The 16,418-nt window shown below is 35.9% G+C and overlaps 1 protein-coding gene across 3 annotated transcripts in view; it reads left to right on the top strand.

Moving 5' to 3' along the window:
• Positions 1–16,418, top strand: part of prelid3a (PRELI domain containing 3A) — a 52,145-nt gene that overhangs the window by 7,914 nt on the left and 27,813 nt on the right. The window contains exons 3-7 of one of the 3 annotated variants that reach the window (XM_028817602.2): positions 703–792; positions 2,342–2,412; positions 2,508–2,610; positions 6,377–6,466; positions 11,564–11,872. In XM_028817602.2, coding sequence (XP_028673435.1) covers positions 703–792; positions 2,342–2,412; positions 2,508–2,610; positions 6,377–6,430 — 318 coding nt within the window. In that variant the 3' untranslated portion in view covers positions 6,431–6,466; positions 11,564–11,872. Of the gene's footprint in view, positions 1–702; positions 793–2,341; positions 2,413–2,507; positions 2,611–6,376; positions 6,467–11,563; positions 11,873–16,418 lie in introns of those variants that run through there. The other 2 variants (XR_007936625.1, XR_007936624.1) reach the window with 2 other exon arrangements.

Raw genomic sequence — 16,418 nt, 5'->3', positions numbered from 1 at the left:
AATGTTTTTTTTTCTGCTTGAGTGGTCTTCCATTAGTAACTCAGTGAGGGCAAGAAGCCCATCTGCACTGTTAGATATCTGCTGACAAACATTAGGAGAACATCAGGTGCCACCATTTCAGATCTTTATTATCCAGTTAACCTTCAGTTCTAACCTACAATTTAGAATTCCTCAATTTACATGTTGCATGTGGAATGCTAGCCTGCAATAAGATCTTAGCATTGATCTTAACATATCCTTTACTGTCTGCTGCACTGTGGTACCAGTTTAACCCAAAAGTTCCTGCTGAAGCACAGACCAAGCATCCATCCAGAAGCACGTGTTTCTCCAATGTTAATCACAATTTAAAAAAAATTGCCTACCATTGTAGGTAGTGAACATTTTTGAATTTTAAATTGTTTGGTTACAGTGCGATTAACAGAAATTAGTCAAATCTTTTGCCATACCTTGTTCATACTAGAATTTAACACACCTGCATTTTGTTTTGTATAAATTTAACTTTTAACGTGATTATAACTTGAGCTTATAAATATACAGTATTTGTCACAACCATTTTTTCTATTCTCTAAAGTAAAATTATACTCACAGTTCACTGTTTTTCTAATTACAAAAATGTATTCACTATAAAACTGTTAAGTATGGTATACCTTGTAGTAATTTTTAATGTATTTCTTAAAGTTAATCTTAATCTTCTGTTTTTAGATATTGGGAACCAGCCGAACTGTTACCTATATTAAAGAGCACTCCATTGTAGATCCAGTTGAAAAGAAAATGGAACTCTGTTCAACCAATGTTTGTATCTTTTTACATTATTTACATTAATAACCAAATGAATGTTACTAGACTAAATAATAAAGTATTTTTTCAGGTGTGAAAGTTGCTGGAAGAAGTGCATGTGCAGCATGAGGCCAATAGTTGGTGCTGAGAAAATTCTAAAATCTCATCTGCCCATACCTGTGATAATAAGGCATGTCACACTTTGGCATGTAACATAGAAACTTCATTGCCTCTTTACCCGGTTTATCAATCTGTAAAGGAGGATTGTGTTACAGAAAATAGGGCAATCTGATAAAAAGTAAAGCGTTAGTCACTATAATGTACATAATATTATATCCTGCAACCCTGCTAGCCTAATTTAGGGACGTGTGGTTCTGTAGCCTAGACTCAGTGCATGGCAGGAAGCAACCCTAAATGGATCACCAACCAATCACAGGGCTCACATGCAAGTACACCCACAATCACTCATACTGAGAGTTGCTAATCCACTTACCAAGTACAGTATGTCTTTGGGGCTGTGGGAGGTAAAACATACACAGAAACAGGGAGCACGTGCAGACTCCACAAAGACAGCAAATAGGTGTGCATTTCAAATGCTAGGCGCTGGATTCATGTGGCGGTAGTGGCAATCATTATTGCGCCAACTTGCCTCTCCTGTAACATTCACCCACTTGATCCAATTTAGTGTCGTGGGGGACTAGTGCGTTTCTCAGTTGCTTTGGACACAAAGCAGAAAACAACTCTGGTCTATCATAAGAACCAGTTACATTCACACACACACACTAGCATCTCCATTCAATCTGACATACATCTTGGGAATGTGAGAAGAAAATGGGAAAACCTAGGAGAAAATTCATGCAGTCATGGGGAACAAGTGCAGAACACTTACAGACAGTGACAGGGCATGAGATTTTAACCTGGGATTCTGAGCCCATGAACATGCAATTCTATCCTCGGTGTCACCATGCCACCCCATTTGGTATATAAGCCAATATATGAACCTGTGCAAGTCACTTAATCTATTCCAGTTGCTGAAAACATATCTTTGTGAATAACTGTAATTTATCCCAATTCTTATTAATCGCTTTCATAAATAGTACTCTGTAAATTATTACAGTATCTCAGCAGTATCAGGTACAAGACAGCAATCAACTCTGAACAGGATGCAAGTCCAGTGCTGGCCTGGGCCTTGTTTTATACACACACATGGCTTTAACAGGATTTGTAGACATAGATGGCCTTCACTGCTAGGAGAAAGAAGGAGACGACACCATTTATTCTTATGGATCTCCTTTTAGTAATTTTAAATGTCAATTTTTGTCTAAACACCTTGACCTTGGGAAAGGTGCTATATAAATATGTATTATTAGATTGTAGCTACCTTTTGAGTAGCAAGACAAAAGATAAAATGTAGTTCACGTTCAGTCATGTTGTATTTGTGTTTTAAAAAAAAAACTTTGAAATTATACTCACAACAGTAGATTGAATATTGATTTTTGAACGGTTTGTTTTAAATATACTATTGGTGTTTGTTTATTTCACTGCATATAATTCTGCATTTCAGCTAAGCCTAACTAATTTTGTGTCGGTCGATGAAAGATTGGTGTACATACCACATCCAGAAAACCCAGATGTGTAAGTTTTTATATAAGATATATATGTCTTTTGTTCCTGATTTTGTTCCTCATATACAGAAATTGTGTCATTTATATTCTGCATTTTCTATACAGAACAGTCCTTACACAAGAAGCAGTAATCACAGTTAAGGGTGTTGGTCTAAGTAGCTACCTGGAAGGATTAATGGCTCACACCATATCAACTAATGCTAGAAAGGTATGTACATTAATTCTTAAAATGTTATTGTTCGGTGATTTTATATATATACAGTGCATCCGGAAAGTATTCCCAGCGCTTCATCACTTTTTCCACATTTTGTTATGTTACAGCCTTATTCCAAAATGGATTAAATTCATTTTTTTCCTCAGAATTCTACACACAACACCCCATAATGACAACGTGAAAAAAGTTTACTTGAGGTTTTTGCAAATTTATTAAAAATAAAAAAACTGAGAAATCACATGTACATACTGTAAGTATTCACAGCCTTTGCTCAATACTTTGTCGATGCACCTTTGGCAGCAATTACAGCCTCAAGTCTTTCTGAATATGATGCCACAAGCTTGGCACACCTATCCTTGGCCAGTTTCGCCCATTCCTCTTTGCAGCACCTCTCAGGCTCCATCAGGTTGGATGGGAAGCGTCGGTGCACAGCCATTTTAAGATCTCTCCAGAGATGTTCAATCAGATTCAAGTCTGGGCCACTCAAGGACATTCACAGAGTTGTCCTGAAGCCACTCCTTTGATATCTTGGCTGTGTGCTTAGGGTTGTTGTCCTGCTGAAAGATGAACCGTCGCCCCAGTCTGAGGTCAAGAGCGCTCTGGGGCAGGTTTTCATCCAGGATGTCTCTGTACATTGCTGCAGTCATCTTTCCCTTTATCCTGACTAGTCTCCCAGTCCCTGCCACTGAAAAACATCCCCACAGCATGATGCTGCCACCACCATGCTTCACTGTAGGGATGGTATTGGCCTGGTGATGAGTGGTGCCTGGTTTCCTCCAAACGTTTTCTCTCTCATGGTCTGAGAGTCCTTCAGGTGCCTTTTGGCAAACTCCAGGCGGGCTGCCATGTGCCTTTTACTAAGGAGTGGCTTCCGTCTGGCCACTCTACCATACAGGCCTGATTGGTGGTTTGCTGCAGAGATGGTTGTCCTTCTGGAAGGTTCTCCTCTCTCCACAGAGGACCTCTGGAGCTCTGACAGAGTGACCATCGGGTTCTTGGTCACCTCCCTGACTAAGGCCCTTCTCCCCCGATCGCTCAGTTTAGATGACCGGCCAGCTCTAGGAAGAGTCCTGGTGGTTTCAAACTTCTTCCACTTACGGATGATGGAGGCCACTGTGCTCATTGGGACCTTCAAAACAGCAGACATTTTTCTGTAACCTTCCCCAGATTTGTGACTCGAGACAATCCTGTCTCGGAGGTCTACAGACAATTCCTTTGACTTCATGCTTGGTTTGTGCTCTGACATGAACTGTCAACTGTGGGACCTTCTATAGTCAGGTGTGTGCCTTTCCAAATCATGTCCAGTCAACTGAATTTACCACAGGTGGACTCCAATGAAGCTGCAGAAACATCTCAAGGATGATCAGGGGAAACAGGATGCACCTGAGCTCAATTCTGAACTTCATGGCAAAGGCTGTGAATACTTATGTACACGTGCTTTCTCAATTTTTTTATTTTTAATAAATTTGCAAAAATCTCAAGTAAACTTTTTTAATGTTGTCATTATGGGGTGTTGTGTCTAGAATTCTGAGGAAAAAAATTAATTTAATCCATTTTGGAATAAGGCTGTAACATAACAAAATGTTGAAATAGTGATGCGCTGTGAATACTTTCCGGATGCACTATATATACACACACACACACAGTATGTAAAAAAAAATTCCATCTGCACAGTTTGAATTGCTTAATTTTGAGCTCACATGGTACGCTGTATGTGGGGCAGCACATAGTACACTACAGTGCCTCAAAAAAGTATTCACCTCCTTGGAAGTTTTCACATATTATTATATGGTAATTGCAGTGGATTTAATTTGATCAAAAAAAAAAAAAAAAAAAAGAGTCTAATGTCAGAATGAAAACAGATCTCTGCTAATGTAAAACACATTGATTACACAAGTATTTACCTCACGTCCAGTCAGTATTTAGTAGGTGGCAGCCATGAGAGCCTTGGATCTGTGTGAACAGGTCTTTCTCTGTCTCTATCAGTTTTGCACACCAGGACACTGAAATTCTTTCCCATTCTTCTTTGAAGAACTGCTGAAGCTGTGTCAGGTGTCATGGAGGTCATGAGTGAACAGCCTTTTTCAAGTTCAGACAAAAATTCTCGATTGAGACCTGGACTCTGATTCGGCTACTCCAGTTTTGTTTTTCAGCCATTCCTGTGTATCTTTAACTTTACTTTGGGGTAATTTTGCCAGTAAACAAATCTTCTCCCAAGGCACAGGTTTCTTGCAAATTGCATCAGGTTTTCTTTCAGGATTTCCTTGTATTTTGTTGCCGTCATTTTATCCTCACAAGCCTTCCAAAGCTTGCTACAGAGGAGCATTCCCACTGCCAGATGCTGCTGCCACCATGCATTATAGTGAGGATGGTATATTTTTGGTAATGTACAGTTTAATATGGCATTTAGCCCAGCTGTGGTCTCCTCAGACCATAGAATCTTCTTCCAGCTGACCTCAGAGTATCCCATGTGTCTTCTGACCAACTCTAGCTAGGATATCATCTGCTTTTTTGACTTTGGCTTTCTCTTTACAATTCTCCCATGAAGGTACAGCTAGTGAAGCACCCAGTTAATAGTTGTTTTCTGAAACAGTTGTTGTGTTAAGTTTCTCCAATGTCAATCACTGTAGCTTGTAATTTCTTGATAGTTCTCTCAGAGGTCTTGTGGTGGCAGTCTTCACTTGTCACCATCTTACACAATCACTCAGTTTTTGTAGCCTGCCTGCTTTAGGGGTGATTTACATCTGTGCAGTACGCTTTCCATTCCTTAATCATTATTTTAACTGAATATTCAGTGACTTGGATATTTTCTCCTTCCTCTGACTTGTGCTTTTCACAGAGTTTCTTGGAATTGAAAGCCCTTGACTACAAAGAGTGCACTGCATCAGTGATGATTTAGGTGTGTCATATTAAAAGAACCGAATGCTTATGTAATAAAGTAAATGTGTTTTATATTTGTAATTAATTTAGACCATTATGACATTAAAGAGTTTTTTTATGTTGATCAGTATCAAAAATGCCTAATTATATTCACTGTGATACAATACCGTATACCAATAAAATGTGAACAAATCCATGGGAGTGAACACGATTCATTTTACGTATTTTTGCTTAGGAGGCACGTTTATTATATGAAGTAATATATATTCTTTAATGTATACATACATAGGGGGTACAGTGGTTAGCATTGCTGCTTCACAGCTTCAGCACCCTAGCTTTGACTTCCATGCTTAGTCATTGTTATTGTGGAGTCTGCGTGTTCTCCCTGTATCTGAATGGATTTTTCTCTCACATCCCCATTATTGTCTGTGTCAGGTTAATTGGTAGTTCCAAATTGATCTTGTGTGGGTGTTAGCATGATTGAAGGACTGGTGTCCTTTCCAGCATTGGTTCCTGCCTTATGTCCAATGCTGTTGGGATAGGTTCCATGCATAAAGTACAACATCTAACAACACATTTATTTTCAACTTATTTTAGTTTACAGCAAGCCTCCCTCCCTAACCCCCAATATATAGTTCAGACCTTTCAGTCTCCCATTGTAGCAGCTGCTGATGTCAAAAGGAATGCCAATAAGTCCTCATAAACCAGGGCTTAGAGCTCTACTCTTTTCTTTCCAAACATCATGTTAGTGGTACTGACTTTTTAATTGAAAAATGTGGGCAGTCCCTAATTTGTATCAATGTATTATAAATGTTTTGTTTTCCTCCTCGTGTAAAATGAAACTGAACCAGTTTGATGAATGTTTTATATATTGCTCTAGGGGTGGGATGCTATTGAATGGATCATTCAAAATTCTGAAAGTGCTATTAGCTAACAGCGTTTCCTTCTATCAAGTATACTATTATCAGTGGTAATTATACATTTTTTCTTGCAATATTTTGTTGATGGCTGCTTGCATGACAACATTGATAGTATTGTATGTCTTTATTTATTTTTTAAATTCTAAGCTCTTTTTTCCTCTTTAATGTCCCTTATTAAATACTTGCTTCGGCATGACTTTCTAGTGCACTTGAACAACATCAGAGCCATTTTTACCAGTCTAGACTACTCCCATTTAACATTTTAAAATTGCACTGAAAATGTCTCTCTGCTTGAATGTTAGCAAGGAATACCTACAAAAGTAAAATAAAAAAATACCCTCCAGAGCAGGATTAGAGTATCTAACCTTTCTCTTAAATGTATATATACCTTTTGCCTCAAATGCATACACTTCTGTCTTTTCAGTCATATATATTTTGGTAATAATCTGTCAAAGGGTACTTCTCTGTGCCTTCAATTTGTATTGGACTGGCTAACTGTCCAGGAATTGTTTCCTGCTTTGTGCCCTGTGCTTGCTGGGATAGGCTTCAGCTTCTCAATGACCCTACTCAGGATAAGGCAGGTTGAGAAAATTGGTAAATGGATGGATGTTAAACTTATTTTTAATTATTTAATTGTGGAGAAGGATCTTATTTTGTGGCTTAAACAGCTCAGAGACAAATGTTGACTTAAAATAATTAAAGTTGGTTTACAGATCGTACTATTAGTTTAATGTTTCTTTACCTCTAATACACGAAATATTGAGGTGACCTTTTTAATACATAAAAAAATGTTTTATTTCACTCTGGTTATATAACCCTCAAAATGGGCCTCCACTCAAATCTCCATTCTGTAGTACTTGTCTGAGTTTCTCTCCATGCATGCCAGTCACTTTAGTCCACCTTAGATTTTATTACTACATTGCTTTTGTATTGGTCAATAAACAGGCCAATTAGGGTCATTCTAAACAATTAACCACAACTGCCTTAAGGGCAGTTAGGATCCATAACAGTTTCTATTGTTCCATTTAAAATCATAGAAGAGAGAGAATTCTGAAGCATTACGCATTTTCATTTAGCGCATTTACACACAAATATATTAGCAGAGGCAACTCTGCTTGGCTGTTTACAATCTAACTCATTATTCATTATCTAAATGATTTTTTTTATGTGTACCATTCTGTGGACACATAATACTTAAGAGAATAATTAGATCCAATGTAAAACATTGTGTTAGAAAGTTCAAGCACTTATTCATTAGGCTTTTTTCAAGGCATTCTTTCTCCTTATTTTGAAAATCCATTGTGGACATCCCTGAGCAAATCTGCTTTATTTTCATAATTTTTAGACATTTTCTTTTGTGTGTTTATATATTGTACGATATTTTCTCTAAGATATTTTTATTGGTGGGTGGCATTGTTTACTGATTTGGTGGGGTGGGAGAATCATGCCCTCTGTTAGGGATGTGGCATTGATAAATAATTAATCTATGCCTAGGAATAAATATAAACTTCTGTGTTATAAAACACATAAAATTACAACAAAAAAGAATTTATACAATTATTTGAATTGAATTACACTAAAAGCATATCTGCAAAAAATGCATATAATTGAATCACATTCACAAATGGCATACCTATAAAAAAAAAAAAGCATACAAATCTTTAACTGATCACATTTAACAACTTGGTATGATAAGTAGGAGGTCAGAACACTTTATTTGTTTTGTGTTATAAGTCAAATTGTGAGAATGTGTTTTCTTTGGAGGCAAGCAAAGCCATGCCCTTGCTTAAAAGCAGTGTCATATATGCATCTTGAAGCAACTTGTAATAACATATTTTAAGTGGGAGGGAGGCATGCAATGTTTAAGGATTGCCGTTAATAAAATTTTGCTACTCTTCATTTGTGGGAGTTGACACCTTACATCAATTGCCGTGTGTAACAAAAAAAAAAAAAAATCTTGTATTTTGTTACACACTGATGTTGTGTCATGTACTGTATTGTGAGTAGCATCATCCCATATTTTTGTGGTCTTTTATTGTACTTTTACATCCCCAAATGTGTGTGTCAATTGGTGATGCTATATATTATACCCCACTTTGTGAATGTAAATGTTGTTTGCTTGCACAAACAGTGGTTGGGTGTCCGCTGCACATAGGATAGGCTCTGGCCCACATGACTAAATTGAATTAAGCAGGTTTGAGATTGTTATGTTATATTAAAGAATAAAATTAATAAACCTAATGGAAAATATAATCTGTTGAACATACAGGATTACAGAAAATGTTAGCAAAGAGGTGTCTGCAAACTGGTCTAGTGTAAGATTATGTGTGAGAATGCCCTGCAGTAAGTTGAAGTCCCTGCTTCATGTGACATGCTGCCAGGAGAGAGACTAAGCCTTCCTGTGATTCTCTATTAATTCGGCTAAGAAGATTAATAAAACTAATGAATGAAATAACTTCCAATATTATATGTTATAGAGAATGTGTAATATTATTTTGAAGAAGTGTCTTTCTAATGATTATCCCTTCTTTACACTTATTCAGTCTATCATAATGATGATATCAATGTTAATCTTAGGATGCCATGATTTGAAGATGGGAATAAGATTAGTTTTTCCTCTCTCTCTTTTTTCTCTTAATTTATCTACAGCAGTCTTAATATTCCTTGTGATTTTTTTTCTGCACATTTTAATTAATGTGGGCTATAAGTAAGCAAACAAATAGTTCTGGATAGCAGAATGGTTGTCTGCTTGCACTTTGATTTAATATACTTGTGTTCACTTCAAAACATTTTATACCTCTGAAAAAACTCTTGTGGCCTGACTATTTAGCCTATAATTACTTTACTTTGGAAGAATCCTAATCCTCATTTTCAAGTATTATGGTGTTACCAGATGAGCTGTTCATCAAATATCCATTATCTACAAAGACCCCATTCCATAAATTCTCCTGAACTCTTTCTTCATTAGTTCTTAATTCTACAAAATACCTTCTAGTTTATCAAAATAATGCTTTAAACACGTGTGAATACATTTTGGAAAGAAGTGCAAATGGTGATAATCTGGTTCTTTTCAGATATGTAAATTTTGCAGGTCAAGTTAACAATAGGATGGGAGGGAGTGAATTTTTATATTCATACTTTTTTTTTATTAAAACAATGACAGAAGAGGAAAAAAGTGTATGTAAAGACATTTGTTTAATGAAAAATACCTCTGTATGCCATTCTCTAACAGCATGTTGACATCTGTACATTGTGTTATTTTATCAAATATTATGTTAGTGTTTGTGTTCAATCTAGTTTCTGTCCTGTTTATTTTTTTCCACTGATCTATCATTTTTAACTTCATCATCATATTTAAATAGATTTCCAAGAATTCTTAGACAGCCAATGTTAAAGCAATACTGTAACCAAAAATTTTTTTTTCTTTTTTTTTTTTTTTTATATATAATGCGGCTTACCCCATGTGTTTTGTAATAATGACCATGGAACATTTTTAATGTCAATGTATGGAGATTTAAAAAAAAAACTTTATGATAAAGTAGCCATCTATAATGACCTCTATACAATGCCAAACAAGATCAAAAATATCCAAGGGGAAAAAAAAATGTCACTTTACTCGTGTCACATAATCCACATGTCAGTTATCCAGTCGTATGCTCAAAACTAAACATGAGCAAACCGTGCAGTTCGCCTTGCCTTGAGTTCAGTGAAATCATGGAGATGTTCAGGAACTTCAATGATTTCTGCGAGTTCAGTGAAGTCAGTGGGGAAGGAGGAACAGAACTAGTTTTGAGTGGATGATAATGGTGCAATGGTCTGTTTAGTCTCCCTTATGGCTAGGGAAGCATCTGCCAACTATACTGGACCGATTATTGTGAGCAGAAATGTGACCTGAGCTGTGAGGCAAAAAGTACTTTTTTTTAAATATATCCTTGGATCCCTTTGATGTTTTTTGCCATTGTACAGCAGTGGTCATCACAGACAGCACTATTCTATCATAAGCCTTTTAATTTCTGCTCTCCATGAACACAAAAGATTAAAAAGTTTTCTCAGACATTACAAAACACATGGGGTAAGTAACACATAAAAAATGTATTCTTTGGGTGGAGTATTCCTTTATAATTTTGATAAACACTGAACAACTTTACCTTAAAACATTACCTATGGTTCATGAAGATCATCCTAAACTAAATAAGTTTTATTTATTTTCCATGAATAATCTCGGGCGGCATGGTGGCGCAGTGGGTAGCGCTGCTGCCTCGCAGTTGGGAGATCTGGGGACCTGGGTTCGCTTCCCGGGTCCTCCCTGCGTGGAGTTTGCATGTTCTCCCCGTGTCTGCGTGGGTTTCCTCCGGGCACTCCAGTTTCCTCCCACAGTCCAAAGACATGCAGGTTAGGTGGATTGGCGATTCTAAATTGGCCCTAGTGTGTGCTTGGTGTGTTTGTGTGTGTCCTGCGGTGGGTTGGCACCCTGCCCAGGATTGTTTCCTGCCTTGTGCCCTGTGTTGGCTGGGATTGGCTCCAGCAGACCCCCGTGACCCTGTGTTCGGATTCAGCGGGTTGGAAAATGGATGGATGGATGAATAATCTCATGGTTTACACCAAAAAGAGCTTGAAATGAAATAAGACAGAGATATGTACTTCCCTGTACTATTAAGAGCATGCAATAAGACCTAGTTACACTGTAGTTAGTCAGGTATTTAATGACCCTGTTGGAATGTACACTTTAAGCTTGCTGCAATTTTTAATCTTAAAATAGCACTTATACTTTTCTTAGTAGTTCAGTATCACTTGAGCAAATAAGATGGACAAAACCAAAATGTACTAGAAAGTCTATGAAGCTTTTAATATCATTGAATAACTTACTAATCTAATGTCTGGATGTAGCATGTGTCTTATTGGTTTTACATTGCATTGATAGTTGATTTAATACTTAAGTTTAAATAAACTTGAATAAACTTATTTAAATATAAACCATCATGTTTTTCCACTTCAATATTTCAGTGTGTCCTACCTACATGTGTTGAAATATTATGATATTGGTGAAGTACACCTCAAAAAATACCTGGCTGATATTTAACACACGTGTTCTTTTTTTCTTCTTCTTCTTCTTTTTGCTTTTCTTCATTTATTTTTGTGAATTTCAGCTGAAACAGTTGTAAATATTTCTTCTGCGAGTGTGTCTGAGGTCAGGTAGGGTTTACTTGGCTTTAGGATCGATAAGCTGGATGGACTACAAAAGGTTTTTTGCTACTCTTCCTGTCAATTATATTTTGGAGTTAAGATATGTATGACTACTGGAATATTTAATAATAAACTTTAATAAAATGCTTGGTTTAATGACATAACATTTCTGATTTCTAAACTTTCCATGAACTTTGAGAGAACTGCAGTGGATTTGTTTTTTATTTTTATTATTAATTCTGTATTTTTGCTCCAACACAAGAGTTTTGGTGTCCACATAAATATATATGATGTTGTTGCTATCTTCTAAATTTCTTTAAAAAAAAAAAAAGAAATGCTACGTAAAACAAAGTCTCCTCTTTGCTGCTTCGCCTACCTCACAAAGTTTATCCTTATATTCTATAGTAATTGTTCACGTGTGAATACAGTTCAACCATTATTTATTTAGTTTTATCTTTATTTTTTCAAAATTTTAGATTAGAAATTAACTAATTTCTTATTAATTGTTTTTTCTTGATGGTTTCTTTTGAAGATGCAATTAATTACAATTGTTTTGGGTAATTGTTTGTCTGTTTACTGCATGGCCATTGTTACCAGTGGTCTAGTGAAGAAGGGATGTGCACATAGAAACCTGCATCTTAGAACTTAATAGATCTTAAGAGTTTAATAATGCTCTGGGATAACAAGACTGGCACTGCTGGTGGGTGGTCAAGTGTTGTGGATTTTTCTGAAAAACATAATGAAAAAAAAGGTATTGAATGGTCCATACAGTACTGCCATGTAAGAAGATTTTTACAATACAGTACATCCGTTAACTTAAATATTTAATTATGTAAACAAATATAGAGTGAAACAAGACATTGAATGAACTCAACAATTTACATGATATTTAATTTGAAACAAAACACAATGGATCAGATGAATTAGACAGATTGGTATGGGGTGTCTTAATTTTCAGTGCATATCAACACTTACAGATCTAGGTATGTGTGTGTTCATTTCTTTGTCTTCATCATTCAATATATGCTTTGGTAGGACAGGTCAACCAATAGACCTGAAAGTTGTTAGCTATGAAAAGAAAAAAAAAAGATTCAATTGCAGAGAAATAACAATATCCACATATGTGGACAATTCAGGAAGTGTCCGATACTAACTTTAATCCCTTTGCCCTCATAATGCCATGTATTTCACACTTCTAGTTGACCTTTTCTAGCAACTGCCTAGTAACAAATACAACAAAAGAGCACAAAATGATGATGTTGCGCTAATGTGGAACAAATGGTGCAAGATGAAAAAGGGTTAGGAGAAGAGACGTAAATGGAGGGCAAGTGAAGGTCTTCATCAGCAATCAATACATCAAGCTGGAAAACGGTAAGATAAAAATCAAAAAAGTCAAAAAGGAAAGCAAAAAGGTTGTTAGAAAGTACAAACAAATGTAATTTTTTTTCTTTGACCTGCAAGGATGGGTGTTATCTGCAGTTCTGGATGGAGACATTACGTAAATAGTGACCTTTTAGACTGTACACATCCTGGCTTTAACCTTGGTAACATAAAAAATGGTTGCACCCATAAAAAAGGCAATGAAATAGCAAAATAAAAATTCAAAAATCATCACATCAAGTCATAATAATAAAAAAAAACAATCCTTGCATTCAAAACCCAATAAGAGTGCACAAACCCAGGAATAATTATATAAAATGACTGAAATAAATTAAGATATGAAAATACCAGATTGGCGCCCATAACAAAAATAAAATGGCACTGCAGGTAATGGTATTCATTTTTGGCACAGTCAAAAAAACTTGAAATCCAAAAATAAATGTAATGAGCATATTCCTTGACCTCTAAAAACACAAATTTGTATTAAAGGAGATGCCAATAAAAATGTTTAAAATATTAATGATATCATAATAGTACCAACCAATCAAACGATAGCTTCTTACATCATTTAGACAACTTATCACACTTAAAAAAAATGCATAAAGATTAGTAATACAGAGTGTATGGTACTGATCAACTGTAACATGCTTGCAAAGACAAATTTAGTCCTTTACAGGCAAAAAAATAAAAGTAATTCCTCACATAAGACATGCTCGTATGCTGTTGTACTTTGCCTCTGCTTCTTGGACTTTGTGTATCATGTAGCGAATGTGCATGGCAATTGTTACAATTTGATTCTATTTCTAATTTTTGTAGGTTTTCCTCCATTGTTTTCAGTGATATGACACTCCTTTTAGGTTTTCTTTTTGGGTCACTGAATGTGAATCTGACGTTAATTTCGCTGCATTCACTGTAATAATTATAAAATATTTTGGACCATTTGATCCACCATTTTCAGCAGCTTCATGTGCTGTTAGGGGTGTGTCCTCAGGTGTGTGAGCTGTAGGTAACAATGCAACAGGTTAGCAGGCAGTCCAGGATTTCACTTCCTCATCCCAGTTGCAGAATCAAAGCCCCTTTTGAAATCAATCCTTACAAATAACTTTCTATTAAAAACATACTTGTGTTTTTTGATTTGTTGCTTTTGAATTTTTGATAAAGATTTTCTTCTCTCATTTTAACTTTGGTGATTGTGTTATTGATTTCTCCATTTTTGGCCCTTTTCCATTTAAACATCTATCTCCAGGCCCCCTTCTCAAAAAACTGACACTGCGGTGACATAACAGCAATGTTATCTGTACAAATACAAGTGTTACTCTGTCAGCCAGAGCCCTTTGAGCCCTGTCACCGACTTGAGTTGCCCTTGCCCGTGTGCACATGCCATGTTCACTAGGCAGTTCATCATACCATGTTTGCAGCAATTCAGAAACTGTTGTACAAAAATAATTTGTTATATTGCATTGAGAGATGGAATATGTTATTATAAGCATGGATTTTTGTTTCTGTCATATTACTTACATATATAAGGTACTCTTATTACTGAGGAGAACATACTGTTACGATATGTTATAATTTGTTAATTTTATACTGTTTATTACAACAACAGAACACCTCAAATACAAGTGATGGTCAGTCCATGGTTGGAACTGTAAGAGACTTTTTTCCAAATTTTATTCAGTTTCTTCTGCTTGAGTATTCCACAACTTTAAAGCAAATTTCTGCTTAAAGATTACATCAGTAAAGTAATATTACATTTTTTTGTTTCACAAAGATAAAAATGTAATTGGTGTCTCTGTTTTAGTTAATAAGGGTACAAATGCAGGAAAACATACAACTGTTTCTTGAAGTGTAATGCACACATTAAATGGTCAATCTGGAGCATAAGATACTATTCATTTTAACTTTTTAAAGATTTTATGTATATTTTTTATATATATTTTAAATAGTTTTGTTATTTTTGCATAATTTGTGTCTTTTTTTTTTATAGGGCAGTGAAAGTGCATTGTGATATTGTTTACATTTTGTAAGTGAAATTCCTGATATGGATTGACCCCAGTGGCCACAATTTGGATATAAACATTTTTGTAGGTTACAGTTCAGAAGAACTAGATGAGTTAGTAGAGAGTTCTTGGAGTTAGCAAGATTAGGCACAGTGTGCTGAAATGAGTAGGAAGGTCTCTTCACTGGATTGTGAGGGAATGCTAGGCCTTACAGAAGACCGATGCTTTTTTTCCCCTTCATTTTTCATAACACCACCCTGCCTAATCCAATTCAGGGTTTCAAGGAGACCAGAGACAATCCTGGAAGCCCTGGGTTTAAGGCAATAAACAACCTGAACAGGACACCAGTCAATTACAGGGCCCTTACACACACACAACACAGAGCCAGTTGACCTAAAAAGTAAATCTTTGGAAATGGTAATGGAAAGCCCATCCAGACTCCAGGGGGGAAAACAATCAGGTGTGAAATTCAAACTGAAGATACTGGATTTCTAGTCAAGGCGCTGCCTTCATTTTTCATTTTATGGCATTATTCATATCTTTAGTATGTTGGGTACGGTTTGTTTTATTTGGTTCTGTTAGATATTAAGGAATACTCTGAGATGGATGCTAAGAGAAAGGCTTTTAGCACAATGGAAGCAGTGAGACTACGCTAAAGTAGTTGTCTTATATTTAGAAATTTTGAATGAAAGTAATTATTAGGTGAAAACATTATTAATTATGTCTAGTTGTGAATTTCCACTTGGGATTAATAAAGTATCTATCTATCTATCTATTTCCCTCCATGCTGGCACCACGATAGGCTCTGATCTTGTTATCCTTGAAACAGGTTCAAAAGTTGATGGGTGGAATGTACTGACAATTCACTTGCTCACAAAAATAATTTTCTAGAATATTTGTGTCCCCTATTGTAAGGATTAGACTGTGTTACATTAGAATTGAATGACACTGGCATGCAAAAAATATTAACTCCCATCAAACATTTTAGGCACTCTTTATAGATTTCAGAATGCAAAATCTAAATGTGGGAACAGAACTGCTCAATCTCAAACAGATTTTAGGAGCTAAATTGAAAAAACAATATTTATAATGTAGGAGCCAAACTTTATCCTGATCGCTAACACTGCAACCAAAATAAAACATGGTAGACTTTGTTCACAAGTGGTGTAAGCAACTTTCACAGAGCCGCCAAGGTGAATTCCCCACAAACGTAGCAAAGATTTTCCAGTTTGTTCATGCAAGCAAAGAACAGATTTCACTTCCACAAAAGTAAGACTTTAAAAATAAAACAACTTTTATTGTCAGACAGCTGAGGTGCTACTGAACCTTAGATGTGAAAGGTAGGGTTTAGTTAGAGAGTAAAAAAAAAAAAAACAAAAACCTGAGAATGACAAATGTGTAGCAAATACTTGATTTGGGTTATTTCCATTTCAATTAA

The sequence above is a fragment of the Erpetoichthys calabaricus genome, chromosome 13 (genome assembly GCF_900747795.2).
Source record: "Erpetoichthys calabaricus chromosome 13, fErpCal1.3, whole genome shotgun sequence".
Taxonomy (NCBI): Eukaryota; Metazoa; Chordata; class Cladistia; order Polypteriformes; family Polypteridae; genus Erpetoichthys; species Erpetoichthys calabaricus.
This window is presented reverse-complemented; position numbering and strand designations above follow the sequence as displayed.